The following is an 18,521-nucleotide window of genomic DNA, read 5'->3' on the forward strand; positions in this document are numbered from 1 at the left end:
CATTTAAATAAGGTGACTGCTACTGGTACCTGGTGCTCTTTGGCTCTTCTGCCTCTGCTTCCGTCCTCAGTCTTTGGCACCGGGGCCCAGCTATTTCTCCGCTAATGGACAAGATGATGGGGCGGGGTAATTAAGATTTTGGGGTAAATTACGAAAATCTTTATGCACAAATGTAATTAGTCTTCGATATTTTCTTGCACATCTATGAGAATGACTTCTTGCTAACCTTAATTGTTCCTCTCAAGATGGTACTTTTCCGCGTGGCCCTCTTTAACCTCTCGTTCGTTGTCGGAAACGTTGGCAGCCCCATGCTACGTCGGAAACGGTTGCCCCGGTTGCTGTGGCTTCCCCACCGAGGCTCCTTGGGCCTAGGTGCTCGCGGTCCGCCAACCCCCCTTGCGTTGTGGTCCTCAAAGCGGGTTTTGACCGCACTGGCCGGGCTCAGTCTACCGGGGTTCTTCTTTCGTACTTTGACCTCACCTTCCGCGCCAGAAAGAGTATGGGAGCCTGTGCGGTTCAATTACAGAAACAGACACCGTTAACAAGCCACGAAGAGAAACGCAAAACAGATGCTTCTCGTGAAGATTCCTTATAAATCAAACAACTGTCAGTCTTACCATAAAGCTCCTGTCTCTGTTTTTTGTTCCTGGCTTTCTGATTGGCCTCCAGTTTTACAATGGACGAAGGACTTGGACCGGTCACAGAAGAGCAAGAAGTCACATCTCTTGGCGGTTGTGCTCTTAGGTCTTGACCTTCATCACTATCATTACTGCCTTCCTCCTCTTCCTCTCCTGATGGGAACCGAGAATACAGAGCATGCATTTTTGGGGTTAGAATGTTTTATCAAATGCCTTGCTGAACTGTGATTATCTTGAATGTCTCCATTATTTCACAAACACTTCATTAGCAGTCAAGTAAACATTGAACTGTTCATTGAAATGATGTATGAAGTGCTTTGCCTTGATGATATTTCCTGGTGTGAAGCCACATGCAACAGAGCCGGAAAACAACAGTGAGTGTGTGTGTGTGTCTGTGTGTGTGTTTGTCACATTGCTCTCCTTGAGCCAACCAGTCTCTCCGTCTCCAGGGCTGTCAAAGCCTCTCAGAGGCAAGTGTCCGCAGCTGCACATGTAGCGCGGAATCAGCCAACAAGGCTAGTGTCAAAATGTCCATGCGCACCTTGTCTTCCACACAAGGTGTTCCTCACCTTTTCACCCACATCTGGTTGCCTTCAGAGTGATTTGCGGATTTTAAGACTCACTAGAGTGTGGCACTGAATATCATGCATCGGCATTCCTCTGATCTCGAGGTTTACGGCGGTTCCTTTTGAGTTCAACCGCTCTTAAACCAGAATGGTTGGCTGTTATGTGCTTGTCACTTTGGATCAAGAGGTGGAAGGTGGTTGTGTGTGTTTTGCATTATCTAATATCAGTTAATAAAATACATCTGTGAAGTGCGTATCAATAAAAAGTTGGGTGTTGAATGACTGCCAAATATTCTCATCTTACCTTGTTCCGAGGAGTCACTTTCAGGATTCGAACTGTCTCCCAGTGACTCCCGTCTTTGTCCACGGTGAACCCTCACTCTGGTCTTACTATGATGAGCAGAACCATGTGTCTCTTTTTTAGATCCGCGGTGCCCTTCCCCAGCCCAGCTCTCCTGAGGACAACTGTCCACACTTGCTGCTGAGAGAGTTGGACAATCCTTCTGAGATCTAGCTTTGCTCGACCTTACAATTAGTTTTGACGGGTGAAATAATCGCAAAGCATGTACCTGTGTCGCTGTGTCCCCCAGACTCTCGTCTGTTGCCCTGGCTTCGGTGTCCATGCTTTGAGTTGCACGGTGAAACCTCCTTGTCCCTGTAGCGCATCCCTGAGAGACTCTTTTTCGCCTGGCTCTTCTGTTTGAGCTGTGCCACATCGGCAGCCAACTTGGTGCCCAGAACACTTTGAGGACCACCTTTTTTGCAACCTTGCGCTTTTATCTGCTACAGCAGAAGAGGGACAGTGAGACCTAGTTAAAGCTACAGCAAAAAAAAAAATATGACTATAAAAGATGAAACAGAATATTAAGTGCCCAGGTGTAAAATGCATTAACATCAAGTGCTCGGGTTTCGACTCATGTCGTTTGTATTTAATTAGAAACAGAGCTCAACAAAGTCGTATTTTAAATGCAACCGTGGCCTCTTTAATTCGGAGTTGCGTGGCGAATTAAAGAATAGCGGACAACGAGATCCTGACCTGTGTGCTTCCAAGTTGTTCAAAGGCTCGACAAGACAGCCTCTTCTTCCTTCTCTGGCTGTCTCCTCCCCCTCCGAGCTCCTCAGGCGTCAGGGAATGCCCCGTCACCATCGGCCTGTCAGTCAAAACAAGGGAGATGAATTCATTAGACAAGAATCGCAGTGGTTTGAGGGGAGCGAGGACATCACAAGGAAAAAGAGTTAAATCATCTAATAACTAAGCTATGTCTGAGGCAGAGCAACATAAAAGTAGGACGACAGCCTGGGATCTGTACAGGACTGTGAGGAAAAATTGGCCATCTCACAAGAAATCTGCGTTTGAAGAGATCGGCACACGGGAATGCACACAGCATGTGACCTAGCATTGAAAAGTTTGGGCAAGTGCTTGGAAGGATATTTATATTTAGCGCTATTGTTTTCAGTGGAAAAAAAATTATAGATCTCCAATTGCATTGCCATTTTGGATCCTTTCACCAGAGCAAAAGAAGCAACACAAGTCAACCACTTCAAAAATTATATTGCAAAACTATTTATGGTGTACGCGCAGTGTGCAATTCGGCAACCGCTAAAATCTAGTGAATGGGTTGAGAATTTCTCACATCTTTAATTTCAAGTTGTCAGTGATCAGATTGGAGCAATGTCAAATGTCCACTGAGACTCGTTTCAATAATCCATCCCTGCAAGCGGTTAGAATGACATTTTCTTCGTATTTTTTTTCCTCAGTAAAAATATGGCTGAGTAAGCAGACCCTTTTATCTCATCATCGGAATTCAGCCTTGAACAATCCTTAAGGGAATACAATGACTGGGGTTGTTGTGTGGTGGGGTCAGCCAACAGACTATCTGGAGAATGACGGTAAAGTGCGACTTGTCTGCAAGAATGGTTCTGCCGTCCGCCGCTAAACATGGCAAAGACTTTTGGGTTCGCCTTCCCAATTGATTAGCTGATGTTAAAAGCTTTGCTAATATAGCACAAAGAACACCAGTGATGTAGCTTCGGCCTCTGTCCTGATTGACCCGTTGCCCTGGGTCGTGACACCCAAATATGACAACTAGCTATGACTTGTACACGGAGAGTAAGTAGCCCGTGCTACAGCTTGCAAAACACCCGCCAACCCCGACAGCATGTTCGGTGGCGGGCCACCCTTCCCCCAATGCACCTTGCTGCAGGGCCTTGGCCCCGTTACCCTTTCACTTGGGCGTCACTGTCACCCGGCATCAGCGTCCCCCTCCCCTGGCGTCAGCGATGGCCTGGTGAGGGGGCAGGGGTGATACGGTTGAAAGAAGAGTGGAGGTGACATTGTAGAAGGGCAGCTCGGGGCACTGTCGTTGCCCGGAAACCACGAGAAAGAAGCGTGCACAACTAACCCAAGCCTGACGGTATTTGATTTCCCAATTCTTCTGCCTTAGCGGGAACAACACTATTTGGAATGACCACCATGTAATAGTTATATTTAGAGTCAAAATCTCTTTCCTCATCGTAAATATTGTTTTTATATATATATAGATGTTCATGTGAGCAGAGGTCACTATTTGAAGAATTACTAACCTATATTTATTTTAGTAACATATTTCATTTCATTTTTTACTGTACTCAAATGGCCTTGCCTCGTGGCCATTTGCATGCGTGGGATTCAATCCGTAGAACTGAACACGGCCATCGTGTTATCCTTCTTGACCCACGTTGACCCATTGAGCCCATATGACAGTGAGGTGTCACATTCCTTGCACAGGGGAAGATTACCAGAGAATTCACAGTACTCTAATTACATCGTCTGCCTGTTAGCCCCGCCCCCAACCAAGTGCCAATAATACCAAGTTGAAACCTAATGGGTAGATTTTGTAGGTATGTCCTAACATAAATATTCTGCAAATAGCCATGAGCACAGCTGACACAGTTATGTCGTTATAGAATTAACACCGACGTTGAGGATTAAATGGACTTTCTCGAATGGTTCGATTGACTTCTCGTTTTGTTTAATGCCTGTGAAAGGCAGTAGGAGAGATGGCGGGACTAAAACTTAACGCACTTGACTTTTCTTTGGCCCTCAGATGACACTGAGCTCGTTGTGAGGATGGGCTTCTTCTTCCTGGGTCGTCCCGGTCCTCTTCGTGCTGGGCTACGTGGCGTTTCCTCTTTTCTGTTTGAGCACACGTCAAAATGACGTTGTTGTGAGTCGGAAAAATGGGTATAAATAGTCGGAAAGGCGTATCCCGCTTACTGATGATCGTGTTTCCTCTGGAGTTTGGCCAGCTCCCTCTGCTTCTCTTTATAGTGACGTTGAAGCTCGGCCAACTTGACACGCATCTCAAGCTCGGGACCGTCCATCGTTTCCATGCTGCCTTTGGTTTGGCACACCTGGAAAGTATCCATTGTCTCTTTAACATTAACCCAAATAAGAGCTTTGAGGGTGTTGACACCAAAATGATACTCTTACTGGTTCATTGCGTGGCGTCCAGCTACATTTTCTTCGCAAGTTGAAGGTCTTGCGAACTGGGAACTGTCGACCCGAACACGTAGCGTTGCCTGCCTGTGGACTCGTCTCCAGTAATCGGGCTGTCGCTAGAGTTGCCAGGCTGTGGAGGTCAAACATCAACAACTCCTCCTCTGTGGAAAAAGACATGTTTGATGCTCGTGGTGAAAATTTAAAGCCTAATGAATTGTCTTGTTGTCCCACACATTTTGATAGACTTGCCGTGACTTTGAAACATTGCACCGCTTCCCTAAGCTGTCAACAGTGCTTCATCACAAGCGCCTCACTGACTCCGAAATCAGTGGATGAAACCTTTTTTTTTTTTTAATCGAGGTCCCTTTTGGGAGCTGTTAAATGCATTAGGACGCTGTGGTAAACACAAAACATCCTTTGCTTGAATGATATAAAAACACATGGCGCTTTGGAAAACAAGGAAGCTTTTAAAGGCACTTTGAAACAATGGGTTCTAATTAGCAAGGCAATGCTCCAGGGTGCTGAAAACATTGACTGCATTTGTGATTACGCACAGGCTAGGGGATAGTGTTGTGTACGGGGAGGTGGTATACAGTTTCTTTTACTGTATAACGATGGATATCTGTTCAGTGTTAACACATTTACTGAGATAGATGCTTTGTGGGGACCCTTTGCGTTTTGTGACATCTGAAGTGATGGGAAGTGACCGCCTAGTGAATGAAACCTATGCAAGTGCGCGTGTGGCTCAAATAACATTGTTCCCCGAGGAAGAGAATATATGGGAAAGAGAGAGGTGAACACCCTCTCTTACAGGGTTCGACCCTGTCCTGCTACTTTCGTCTCTCTCCCTCCAGAGGCCTTTGCATCGTGAGAGCAGCCTTTTAGGAAATAAAACTGCCTTTAGCACACCAAAGAAAGGAACGGCAAGCAAGCATGCAGAGGATTTCCCTAGGGAGATTTCACTAGAGCCTCTAGAGATGGAGAAGAAGAGCGAAGAACCTAGGAGTGAGCACAGAGCAACGGAGGCTAGCCCTGAGGGGGAAGTGGGAGGTGGTCTCTGTGGAAAAATGCAGTCGAGTGATTGGTTACCAGAAAAATGGTTTCCTTACCTCTGCTTTCCCCACTGCGGTGCCTCTTCTGTTGTAGCTCCAGGTCGGCCACCTCACTGAGCAGCTCCATTCCCTGGCAGGGGTTGCTCTGTGACGGGACCGCCGGTGTAGAGTTGAAAGGAAGCAAGGGGAACGGGGGGACGTCTGTGCAGAAAGCAGCAGCGATGAGCAGCTCAAGGCTCCAGTAGCACGGCACAAGAGGTTTGTGGGATTCAGCAGACGTCGCCTGGCTTGGGCTGGGGACGGACGCCGCTGCAGGGGAAAGACATGCCATCTCCAATGGGGCCTTGTCAGCCACCAGCATGTTCCCTTGCTGCTTCTGCTTGCAGTCCTTGACTTCTTCCACGCATTGCTCCAGCGGGGCTGCCGGGGTCGTAGCGTCAAGCTCCACGATGGTGCCCGGGCCGGGTGTGTGCTCTTCTGACATAGCAGGCTCCACCTGGCTCTCCTCACCCATAGGCTCATCGTCCTCCAAGGTGATGACAGTCTCTGGTCTTTCTGCTTGATCCGTGCACAGGGGCACCACTGGACAGGAAGCAGCCTCGCACAGCGGGCTGTCAGCAGGGGGGCAGACGAGCACCTCTTCCTCGGAAGCCCCCTGCGTCTCCGCCTCGTTCTCCCTTGATACATAGTTGGCTACTGTGACCGCTGCGGCCTCCACCTCCTCTCTTTGGTCCAGGACTCGCTCAAGGATGCCCCCCTCATCTCCCTGATCCACTTCCTTAGGTTCAAGTGGCTCAGAGAGAGGCCTGACCACCGCTTGGCAGTCAAGCCCCTCCCCAAGGCTAGAAAGAGTCTGCGGGGCATGCTCGGAAGGCTCAGATTGGATTGCTTCCAGGTCGGCTGGTTCTGCAAGCTGAATGTTCTGGGGAGAAGGCCCGTTCCTGTAGCCAATCGTGACGGCAGAGTATGTGTATCCAGGAGGCAAGTCTTTGGGGAGAAAGAGATTTCAATTATTTCAGTAACCGCGCCAAGAGGGTTATGATCTTATCAGTTTGTTTGTTTGTGAACAGGATTACAACCAAATCTGCAAATTCCACAAAACTTTTAGGAGCAGTTATGCAAAAACCTGGAATTTTTTTTACCCCTTTTAGTGATTTTAAAAAAGGAAAACTGCAGATTCAAATTAGGATTGTTTGGCCTTGACAAAGTTTTGCACTCTGCTGAATGACACTTTTTGTAACTGATAAAAGAAAAAATATATAAAGCTTCTATCTAAATATATAATTTACCACAGCTATAATGTGCTGAAAAAATCCTCACAAGTACTTAAAAAGTGCTTGAATTCGACCTTGTAAAGATGATGCCTGTCTCACATCAAATCCTGCATGCACTAACAACCTTAGTTATAAATCCTTTTGACACATTCTGCTTACCAGGCTCCAAAGATTCTGGATAATTTTGTGGGGGCTGGCCCTCCCCTCGCTTAACCTGGGGATCGGCCTCCTTAGGCATCTGGGATGGGGCCGGACTCATGGTAGGTGAGTGAGGGGCCGTAACAGCTGGGCTGGGAGCCCGGCACGGTGTTGAGGGAGTGCTTTTTGAGTGCGGGTGCATTGAAGGGGACTGGCAGCAAGGGGACAAGAGAGCAGTGCAGGCTCCAGCAGGGGAGGTGTTCCTTTGGGGAGGGTTATAGGAGTAGGGCTTGGACGGTTTTGATGTCCTTGGTTTTGGGAGAAGTTCCTCTAGGTCAACAGAGGGTTCAACGCCCCTTTTCTGCATCTATTGGGGTTTAGACAAGGCATTAGGAAACGCTTGAACTGATTATTTGCTCATAGTTGCTCAAATTTGTTTCCAGTCACCTGAGGATTATGAGGGGCTTGGTGTTGCATGTCCATGCCGTGCACAGCTTTGTGTTGCTGCTGCTGCTGCTGCTGCTGCTGCTGTGGTTGATGATGCTGCGCGTGTGCTTGCTGCGACTGGTGGCTTTGGTGCTGATGCTGAAGCTGTTGATGCTGCTGGAGAGCGTAAAGCTCCTGTTGCCGTAGAAACTGGGATCGAGAGTATACTGTGGGATGCTGCATGTGGGAGGCTGGGCCCCGGGCGCCGTACACTGGGGGCCAAAGTCCTTGCTGTTCCATTACATCTAATGAGAACAGGAGAGTGAGACAAATGGGGGTTCTTAAAACTAAAAAGACATTTCCGTTTCAATATCTGATAGCCTAACGTATTGTATTTACTCTTAGTCATCTTTACCAGATTAATTTTTTAAATAATTTACCTCAAGACAAACTGGACTTATAAGTGAAGATGGACTAAAAGTCATGATGTGTGATGTTGCTGAGTCGGCGAGAGATGAAAAGGGCCTTATTAGGACATACCGAGGTGGTGGGGTGCCGGATGAGTAGGGGCATCCGTGGGTAGGACCACCAACTGAGCAGAGGGATCCTGAGGCAGAGGCAGGACCGGTTGCAGAGGGCCTGGCATGGCTGCGGAGAAACCAGGGGGAAGATTCTGGTGCAGGGCGGTATGACCTATACCTGCTTTAAATAGAGAATGGGGACTCTGTATCGAATCGATCCGTGATACCTAAAATGAACTCTATAATAATCTGGCGATTTTACCATAAGAGTGTCCTGTCATCCAAAGGGATGGGCTTCCAGTTCTTGGCATCCAATGGTGGTGAGCAGAATGTGCAGCAGGGTCTGCTAATTGGCCAGATTGGAGGGAAGTCCCGCCTGGGACCATGAGATGAGACGTGAGGTCCCCGTGGCAGCTGTTGGAGGGATGAATCCTGGAAAACTCCACCCTTTCCTTATTATCTCTGTGTCGGGATATCAGGGAAAGGTAAACATAGGGGATCGCAAATCATCGAACAATGCAAATTTAATCTCTCAAGTAAATGCCTTGAAGTGGTTTACCTGAGATATGCGTCTCGATCCCTGTCCAAACACGTCAGACCTATCTGTTCCCCGCTCATCATTTTTCTCTCCTGCTCCGTAGTCGGATCTGAGGGATACATGGTGTGGGCTGGTCCTGTGAGACAAACATTAGTTTACAATTAACTAGCTCTGTTCAGCCTTGTGTGTCAAGGAAAGGACAAATTCTCTGGTGGCTCAGCTTTTTTAAAAACACCAACTTAAGCCACAAGAGACTTGGTACGCTAATATTTCCGCGCAAGACTATTCCAGCCAATAAGCAGCAGGGGGAGTTGTGCACAGTGACTGTGGCTTTTTCAAAGACTGATTTGACTGCACTTTAGATGTAAATTAGATGTAATATTTTCTTTCCGGCTGTTCCACTTGATTTTCCTTCATTTGGAACGACTGCCTTTGCTTGTATGCGGTCCTTATGTAAATTATGTCAGTATGAACGCTTGTCGTTTGAAATGTTTCTAATTGCTGCTTTAGCAAGCTTCTATATAGGCTATTAGGAAGATGAATGTCTGAATCAAGTTGTTAGTCCATAACCACAATGGGAGAAAATCATTTACCAACCCCATAAGATCATAAAAACGATTCCAACTAAACGGCTACTAACGGCTAAAAGGCCCGACGCAAATATATTTTGAGCTGGTTCTACCGATGAAGGAGTTGACATTTGACTTTACCTTTCACGGTGGGCTGCACTCTGCCATGTCTGCTGCCGGAATGGCCGTCTGACGAATGACACGACGGTTCCCTTTGTCTTGCCACGGCGACCGCGATACCAACCGGCGGTTGCCGCACCTCGCCGTCCCCGTGGCCCGCTTCACCGATGTCCCGATGTCGTCCACTGTAATCGGGACGCTCGTTGTCGCTGACTGGGCCCTTCCTTGATGGAAGCGTCTGTTTGTTAATCTGAAGGGCGCAGCTCCCCCCCGCAGGCCCCGATTTCAGGCTCCCGAGACCACCGAAGGGGGTTTTCTGAGAAAGGAGCTGTGGCTGCTGCTGGTTGCTATACTTGAGTAAGCTTTTCATGGCACTGCTCTCTCCCCGGGTTGAGCCTTGGCTGTCAGGTTGTTGCTGTGGCTGCTGCTGTTGCTGACTGACTGAAGGTGCAGTCGTTGGCTGAGGAGGCGGATTTATTCTCTGCTGCTGTTGCTGCGAATGTTGCATAGTACTGCTTCCTAACTCCATGTAGGACTTTCTCTGGTCCTCCTCATTGTGTGCCATGTGGTGAGGAGGTCTCATGGCCCATTGCGGCACAGGGGGCTGCTGCTGGTGGTGCTGCCGCCCACCGTTGCCACTGTAACCATAAGCCGACATCTCAATTTTTCTTTTCATCTCCTGCACCGTCCCCTGGTTGAGGTCACCCGGAGACGGAGCATCGGGACCAGGTCGCCCGTGCTGCTGGTGGCGAATCCTGGCCACTTTTTGGCCATCTCTCTGTAAGGAGCAGCTCCCGGCAGAAGCGCTATGCTGACTCATATTTTTGTTTCCAAGTGCGGAGGAATTTGCTGGGGGTCCTGAATGGGAACAGTCTCTATAAGGTGAAGTGTTGACAGAATGCGGGACAGTGTGTCCAGTTTTGGGTCCCTGGGGCAATGAGGATCGGAACATGTCCATGTCAACAGCACTGTTTACACACTCAACACTGCGTGAGCGGGCAACCTGGTGCTGCTTCTGGGGTTGTGGAGGTTGTTGTTGTGGTTGTTGCTGGATAGGTGGAGGAAGCTGAGAGGCTTGGAGATGGTGGTGATGCGACTGCATCCAGTCCGGAGCCTTCTCCGTTTTTCTGTACGTGTGCTGTTGTTGCTGCTGCTGCTGCTGCTGCTGCTGCTGCTGCTGCTGCTGCTGTTGTTGTTGTTGTTGTTGTTGTTGCTGTTGCTGCTGCTGTTTTCTATGCCAACTACCGTGGTGTCCACCACCTGCATTTTTTACCATATTTTTGTCCTTGGTAGTCCCCCCTCCACTGCCTACAATCTGGCAGTCGGGGTTCCCGAGCTGGAATGGCCCGCCATGTTTCTCCCCTGCGTCTGCCACAGACGGCACAAATGTAGGCCCCGTGACTTTAGGTTCCCGCCCCGCATTTGCTTGCCCCCTATCGTGTGAGGCGGGATTACTTAGTGGGGCAGGAGCGGGTGGACAGAAGAATTCTGGGTGGTGGTGAGCATGGTGGGAAGGGTGTGGATGGTGCGGGTGGCTCGGGTGAAGCTGAAGGCAGTGGAAGCCTCCTGGGTGTGCATGTGTATGGGGGTGAGTGTGCGGGTGTGGGTGAGTGTGCGCCCCTCCAGTGGAGCCCAACTGTAAGGGTGGGGCTACAGAGTAAGACAAAGAGTGGTGAAGCGGCGCCTGCCCCCTTTCTAGGCAGTCTGAGGGCTGTTCGCTAATTCGCATTTCTCCACTTATCCCTTCTTTGGTGCAGCGGCCGTTTCCGCTGGAGCTCATATGTCTGCCGTGACCGTTACCTCCACCTGCAATAGTTCCCAAGGGTGTGCCCTCCCCTCCACAACTAGACATGGAGGTCTTGGGCCCAGCCACATTGGCGCTCTCTCCATTTTGCATCTTACCATTGTGCAAACAAGCGCTCAATGGCTTGCCCATGATTTGTGGGTCCTTGCTGTATTCCATTGGGAGTGACGCCTTGTGCCTTTCCAGGGCCCGGCTGTTAACTTCCTCCAGGGGCAGTGGATGGTGGGGATAGTGTGGGTGCTGCTGATGGGAGTGAGAATGGTGGTGATGGTGGTGTGCGGGCAGGGCAGATTGGTGGCTGTGGTGCTGCGGTTGCTGCTGCTGCTGCTGCTGCTGCTGCTGCTGCTGTTGCTGCTGTTGCTGCTGCTGCTGCTGTTGTTGCTGCTGCTGCTGCTGCTGCTGCTGTTGATGTTGCTGCTGCTGTCTTTCCTTCGCCTCCTGTTTGCTATTCGACCTCTCCTTGTCTTTGACTGGTCCAACTCCCCTCTCCACCGCTCCCTCTTTGAGACCCTTGAGCAGACTCGCTCCACCACCTGGATCTCTTTCTCTGCTGCAAGGCCCCTGGGTGAGTCCCGAGCCCGCCCTGGACATCGGTGGCAGACTGTGATTAGTTGAGATGAGAGGAGGCTGTGACGGGAGACCTCGAATGTAGAAGTTCTCTGAGACAAAGAGAGCAAAGACAAATCAAATGAAAAAGAGATTTTCTAGAATTACATTATTCATCTCACCAATCATGTCCCTGGGCATTCTTTTATAAATACCCATAACGGATTAGGCCATACAATGTTTTATGGATTCAATTTACTTATTACTTCTGTCTGATTACATTCTAATCATCCGCGCCTCACCTTTTTGGGTGTCATAGAAACGGTGTTGACCATAGAGAACTCCACCGTTGGCATGGTGATCCAAGTGGCTCATAGGAAGAAAAGTGTGGGCCAGACTCCCTGAGAATCGAGGATACCCCGCAGCGGCTGAAATAGATAGCACAGAATGGGGCACAGATAGCAGATAAGACGGGCCGGTAAGCACCATGATGCACTTATCCACACAAACTCTCCATAATCCTCCAGGTCCCATGCAGCTGCTGGTGTTCATACGCAAATAAGTAGTGGCTCCGCCTGTCATGTTTGCCTTTCCCGCTTGAATTTAGAATGCAGACAATACACGATAAGCTCGGGCTTGGGGATGATTGCGATGTCTCTTCAACATATGGCTATTTGTCTATCATTCTCCCAGAAACGTCCGTGACACCTTTGTCCATCTGATTGTAAAGACTTCACGTTCTGTTTTTTGCCATATTTTGACCTAGACCGTCTCTTGGATTCAGTGTGATCCTCTTATTGCTGTGCCCTTCAGGGGACTTAAATCCACTAAAGTTGAGTCAAAGGCAACTGGAATTTAAAATGGTTCCCTTTTTAAATCCAAAAGGGTTCTTCAGTTCGGAATTTCCACTGGACCAATGCTGCTGATTGAAAACAACCACTCAACAGATACTTTGGAACAAAAAAAAAAGTCTCTTGAGACCACCCCCCTTCTTGAACAATCAAGGAGAAATCCAGATTCAGGAATTATCAGAAACTTGATGAAAATTTCCTGAGATGTTGACCTGCTATAGTTTGCGCCAAATCTTTCCGTGTAATAATAAAGACTTTGTTGCAAACATTGATTGACAGGTGAGGCTGTCACATTGTTACGACCATCCTCATCTTGAAACATAGCGCACAGGTGAATGGAGGATGGGAGGAAGAAGGGGGGTGGGGAGTGAACAGGGAGGGAAACATGGGTTGTACAAGCTAAATGAAAGCCAGATGTATTTGTGTTGGCAAGTGCGCGGCCCGATCCTGGAAAGCGCAGATGCAGTTCACTTGGCTTTGTGTGTGTATGTGTGTGTGGCGGCGGCGTGCTTTTCTTTTTTCTTTTTTTCTTTTTTTCCTTCCCTCTCAGCAGTGTTAGATGTCTCACTTTTAGCTCTCGGGAACAATGGCGACAGTGCTTGTGGTGGCTCTGGAAAGGGAGGAGTGTTGTGGTGGGCTAAATGACCTCGGCTCCGAGCGGCGGCCTCTTTGCCCAACCCGTCTTAATTAATGAAATGCGCCAAGAGGGCAAACAATAACACAGGAGGGGGATGCTTTCCACCGAGGGCACCAGGGTGATAATTACCCTCACTTTCCTTCACCTCTTTTTTATTATTTTTTTACCCCACCACTCTTTCTCCTCATCCCCATTTGTCTCATTCTCAATCTTTGCCGTCATGATTAATAAGCACACAAATTTATGCCAATTTATCCACGGAGAAAGAAAGGGGGGAATCCTTTTGTTGAAAAAAAAAAGAGAAATACAGAGCGAGCTGCTTGGCGAGTCTTTATCCGAGCTTTTTTTTTTTTTTCGTTTTTTGGGGAGAGTGAGTGTGACGATTGATGGCGTAATCCCTTTTCACAGTGTGGTCTGGCTGTGCCCGATAATGCCAGCCCGCTCCGTTTCAGCATGCCCTCCGCGTGTGGGAAGGGGGGTTCTGCCGGGCACAGCGTCGCCCATTCAGCCATTAATCTGGTCTGGACAAGGGAAGATGCTCCTGCTCTTGCTGCAGGCCACGCAAGAAGGGTGTTAGCGCTGTCTGCTGACTGCACAGCGGCTTCGCTTTCTTTCTCTCTCTCCACAATAAACAAGTCAGCAGCCACAGAGGGGATTTCGCTAAGCGTGCCCTCGTTTTTAGCGGGCAGAGCGGGAGGCAGAACTAACAGAACCCGGGAGGGGCTCGAAAAGGTATTTCTCACAGCTTGGGGGTTTGAGAGGAACTGAATGACGAAGACAAAATAAAGGGCATAGTGAATCAAGACACCGAAAAGGAGGAGAGAAAATGAAAACTGTTTGGTGGGGGGAGGGGGAGAGGCTACGTGGCGGTGCATCTCTCCGGGTCTGACTAATTGAAAGGAAAGGATGCAAACCAGCTCGGGAGAATTAAAGAGGCAGGAGAGGAACAGAGGCGACTTGGGGGGTTAGCTTGACATTTTAAATCCCTCAAAAGGGGAAAACGAGCTGCTGCTCACATACGGGAAAGATGGACAACTGAAGATAGGCATGGAAAGGCAAGAGTAATCCAAAATGAATTAGACAGGTGTGTGGAGGCATTTGTGAAGAGAGTGGCGTTCGGATTATTGTTTGGATCCAATCCAACTGGCCTGAAGCCTGCGAGGCTCCCCAAAATTTTGCCTGATTTTTTTTCCTGTTTCTCCTCTACACCTTTTCGGTTTGTACTTGAAGAGCAAAGAACAAAAACATAAAAGTGCAAAACCGCTTCCACGCTTGGATTAGGCTGGAAAACGCGCTGAATAAATCATGACATCAGCCCTTAAGTGTTTTCCGTACCGAAGGGAAGAAAAAGAAAGTGGTTGCAAACAAAAAGAATAGCAGATCCGAATGTGAAGCTAATTCATGCAGTAAATTTCAATGATTTACTTTGCTTGCTGCTTCTTTATAATTATTTCCGTATTCGTCATCGAAGTGCCTTTATATGATTAATATAGCAACCGCTTTTATAATGAGCTAATTATTGGTGCCTGTGGTTGGCTGACAACCAGCCCGCAGAGTAATCTTCCCTTCGCCCAAACTCTGCTGGGATTGCTTCCAGTTCACACGCGACCCTAATGAGGACAAGCATGATAGAAAATTGATATTTAACTCATTCAGTACCATTGACGGCTATAGACGTTATCTATTCATTTCAACCGGCTTGGCGGTGAATGAATTAAAAATGTGTAAAATGTCTTCCCAGGTGCTTTGTGCTATAAACAAAAAGTGTCTGCTCCATGTTCAAAGCGACCAAGGCCCAAACTGGGCCACATTCGCCGTTTCTTTATTTATGCACTTCACGACCGCAACAAAGCAGTTGATGTCACAGTCCACAAGCATATTTTATCGGCTGCGAAACCCCGCAAGCCAACTAATGATTGGCGCGGCGTACTGTTTGAGAAACTGCGACCAAAAAAGATCAAGTTTATGTCATGTGTTCCATCTTGAATCACAACTTGGCCCAAATTCAACAGAGACTCGACGCCTGATTCTTTTTTTTTTTTCTATCGGCCCAAGCAACCCTCGTGAAGACATGTTCATAATTTTGTCATCTTTTATGCATCCTGGGTACGGTCCACTTTTTGAAGTCGCAAATATTCCGTATTGTATAACTTTGATTTCGTTATGGCACAGCAGGGGCGGCACCCTAGCGCCATTCTGACGGTACGGTTTTTAATAAGTACTCAATAAATCCACTCAAAAATATTGATGCACATCTGCACTTAATGAAACCCTGTAACATCCCGACATTTTGGATTCACTTTATTTCTAAAAAAAAGATCCTTAAAGCGTCGCCTACCACATCAGTGCCTTCCACGCTTGATAGTTCGGGTTTCTTTCGATACCCGTCGAGAGAAGGTGCGATTGTGTGTAATTGTCCCGCTGGTTTTGATGACTTGCTTTTTATGCAAAACACGGCAAAAAGACAATATGCAATTATCTTGAGGAGAAAACAGCTGTATGCGGCTGATGAAAAGTCTGGATTCAATCATACACTTAGCACGTTAGATGCTATTAAACTGCAATACAGATAATAGCCTCCATTGCCTACCGAGTAATAATCCCGCTCGTATCGTAATCACCTCCATTACGTTTATTCAGCTTGGCGTTATCATCGCCGCTCTTATTAATATTAGTCTACTTTTTCACAAGAATCAAATTTCTTGGACAATCAAAAGCATTCAAGTTTTGAGTGAAAATACGTTGCCTGGTACGGGTGCTCTTTCAGACGGGCTGGTTTCTGAGAAGTGCTTCGGATCTTGGTTGCAGTAGACGTAAATAAAGTCAAAGCTATTTTTAAGGATTTGGAGCCTGGCTCACTTTTAGTACACCGCTATTAAATCAAACATATATCGCTTATGTGACGACGCCTCCCCCGTCGGAGTAATTAAAAATAATTAAAAGCTAGATGAGTGAAATACGACCAACTCACAGTGCGAGTTGCTCCATGATCACGTAATGAAGAACAGATTGGTGACTATGTAGTAGTCACAGAAAGGCATCACAGAGGGGTAACACAACATAAACATCGAAAGGGGTACGAACAGAACGTACACCACAAAGTCTGCCGTTTTTAGTCTTAATGTAAAGCCTCTCGGGTTTAACCAGGAAACCTTGATCTGATGTTTGTGCACACACAGTTCATTATTTTTAACTTTTACTAGACTTTTACAAGGTTGATACACTTGTGTAAGAATGCAAAAACCACTTCTAGTTATTTCCAGCCAACTGACCACATCCGTTTTTTTGTGGGGCTTGTCCTCAGATGGGTCGCTGGAAGGGCACCAGTGGATAGTTCAGAGGAGGGGCGGCCACTTTTTTGTGTCCAATGACGAGCTAGGCCAGGTCATTTGTACGTTAAAATGGGCAAGTTAAAGCAGTAACACATTATTTTGGTCATTGTTTCCCATCAGGTAAAACAACAAAATTTGAACAAATAAATCGGCATTAGCGGTCCCACAAAATCTTAGCATCGTTCTACTGAAAGCATGTGTTTTCATTTTCTTCATTTTGCACGTGCGACATGTGCGCGACCCGGTTTTGTCTTTCTGATGCCGAGCGTTGGGAGGGACACCAGGCGAAGTTTTTTTTTACTGGCCCAAATTTACGAGCTCTGTTCCAGAGGCGTTCCGCCTGACGCGCTGCGAGGACCGCAAGATTCCCTGGCTGAACTTTTGACTCTCGTGTCCACGGCCAGAAACGGTGGCACAAGCGTTCCGTCCCAAACATACTGGGCCCGCAGCCTATTTTGCTGCCGAAATAAAAAGGCGGCAGACGGCCCGATTACAAGACGTACTTGGTCAAAAAAAGCCAGCGTATCCTAAAAATAAAGAACAATGGCGCCCTGTGGGATTGTGGTTAGTTTGGGGAGTGTGCTTCTGAGATACCTTCATGCGAATGGGAGAACCAGATTTGCGATGCGCTGGAATGGGGTCCGCCCCGGAAGGAGGGCGAGGAAGGCGAGGAGGGCGGCCGGGAATGGTGAGACGGGTGGGAAGGGGGCGAGCCCAGACTGCTGGCCAGAAAGGTCCCCATGAAGGAGGCGGAGGAATTTCCCATCAATCCACCGCCTGTGTGAAGGAGACAAAACAGAGTCTTTTGATTTGTGTGAACAGAGCAAGAAACATCTGATGTGTCTGTCAAAGCTTTTTGTGGGAGAGGAAACAAATTTGACCATATATGGATGTGTCACAGGAAAACATTTGTAGAAAAGGACAGCGTTGCTTTGAAATTAGTGCCCCCTAAAATGTAGCATAACACAAGAGTCCCATCTCACAGCTGAGCACACACTTTTCCAGGCTCGCTCCCTCTTGCTCTTGCACACTTTCGCCTCTGTTCCCCAATGTGCCCCCCCACCCCACCCACACTCTCATTCCCTCCATTATCTTTCATCGCTCCGTTGAATCCAAATTCCAAAAAGCACCAAAACAAAAACTTGAAGGCCCTTAGCAAAATTATGCCGTGTTGCACTTTCTCCTCTGTGGCTTCTGCTTTACAATGACATCACCTCTCGCTCCACTGGTGAGAAATGACCGTCTCCCGGTTCCTTACGTTTCTGCCGCTTAGCATCGCATTAGGCCTTGTTTTCCACCATAATGATCGCAGCAAAGAAATCCGTCGCCGGCTGCTGGAAGTGTGTGTTTAACAAGACTGCGATGAGTAATTGACCATTTGTAACAATGCTGAACACGGACGCTTCTGTGGGGCTGATTGTCGATTATGCATTGCCGGGGAAAACACACTCATTAAGCACTGCTTAAATTGCATTGCCATTATTTGCCCGCGACACTCCGCTCGAGTCGCACGACCGTGAAGTGTTACGCTTTTGTATAAAGACAGCGCTCATGCACACGATTGTATCCTGCATTGTGTTGCGAATGCACTGTGTACATCATACTGGAACCTGAGTCGGCGGCTTTCCGTGAATCCACAAATTTCATTGCGCACAAATCTCAATCTCAAATAAAATCTCAATTAGATTGCATTAAAAGGAATCATTGTTTGTCCCCCTGGAGCAATTTAAGAATCTGCCGGAAATGAAAGGAATGGCTTTTTAATTCATGTATTTACGAAACGGTCTTGGTTTGGTTTCCTGGCAAGGACAGCAGAAGTTTCATGTTCAAATCCCTGTCCACTACTGTGCTTGAAGAGATTTTATTTTACATAGGACTTTACCTCGTCCAGTGTGAAATACTTCTCCAGAGACTTCGGCTTGTTTTGAACAGAACCCGAGCTAGACAATTGTTTCTTGAACATGCTGCAGAAAAGGGGGCCACCGCCGTATCGTTGTTTTGCGGTACAGGGATCCCGCCGGGCTGTTG

General features: G+C 47.9%; 1 protein-coding gene and 1 long non-coding RNA gene across 9 annotated transcripts in view; one reads left to right on the forward strand and one right to left on the reverse strand.

The window, feature by feature from the left end:
- The window catches only part of LOC125983944 (uncharacterized), a 73,917-nt gene that overhangs the window by 24,661 nt on the left and 30,735 nt on the right, over positions 1-18,521 (forward strand). The window lies entirely within an intron of this gene.
- The window catches only part of LOC125983788 (BAH and coiled-coil domain-containing protein 1), a 46,097-nt gene that overhangs the window by 5,267 nt on the left and 22,309 nt on the right, over positions 1-18,521 (reverse strand). For 3 of the 7 annotated variants that reach the window (XM_049745373.2, XM_049745368.2, XM_049745374.2), the window contains 18 exons: positions 17,088-17,270; positions 11,976-12,101; positions 9,345-11,786; positions 8,656-8,770; positions 8,359-8,558; positions 8,116-8,277; positions 7,597-7,880; positions 7,171-7,516; positions 5,795-6,724; positions 4,677-4,846; positions 4,461-4,597; positions 4,269-4,379; positions 2,241-2,355; positions 1,774-1,987; positions 1,509-1,685; positions 618-791; positions 227-507; positions 30-101 (listed from right to left, as the gene is read on the reverse strand). In XM_049745373.2, coding sequence (XP_049601330.1) covers positions 30-101; positions 227-507; positions 618-791; positions 1,509-1,685; positions 1,774-1,987; positions 2,241-2,355; positions 4,269-4,379; positions 4,461-4,597; positions 4,677-4,846; positions 5,795-6,724; positions 7,171-7,516; positions 7,597-7,880; positions 8,116-8,277; positions 8,359-8,558; positions 8,656-8,770; positions 9,345-11,786; positions 11,976-12,101; positions 17,088-17,270 — 6,239 coding nt within the window. The remainder of the gene's footprint in view (positions 1-29; positions 102-226; positions 508-617; positions 792-1,508; positions 1,686-1,773; positions 1,988-2,240; positions 2,356-4,268; positions 4,380-4,460; positions 4,598-4,676; positions 4,847-5,794; positions 6,725-7,170; positions 7,517-7,596; positions 7,881-8,115; positions 8,278-8,358; positions 8,559-8,655; positions 8,771-9,344; positions 11,787-11,975; positions 12,102-17,087; positions 17,271-18,521) is intronic. The other 4 variants (XM_068653434.1, XM_049745371.2, XM_049745370.2 and 1 more) reach the window with 3 other exon arrangements.

Source organism: Syngnathus scovelli, chromosome 16 (genome assembly GCF_024217435.2).
Source record: "Syngnathus scovelli strain Florida chromosome 16, RoL_Ssco_1.2, whole genome shotgun sequence".
NCBI lineage: Eukaryota > Metazoa > Chordata > Actinopteri > Syngnathiformes > Syngnathidae > Syngnathus > Syngnathus scovelli.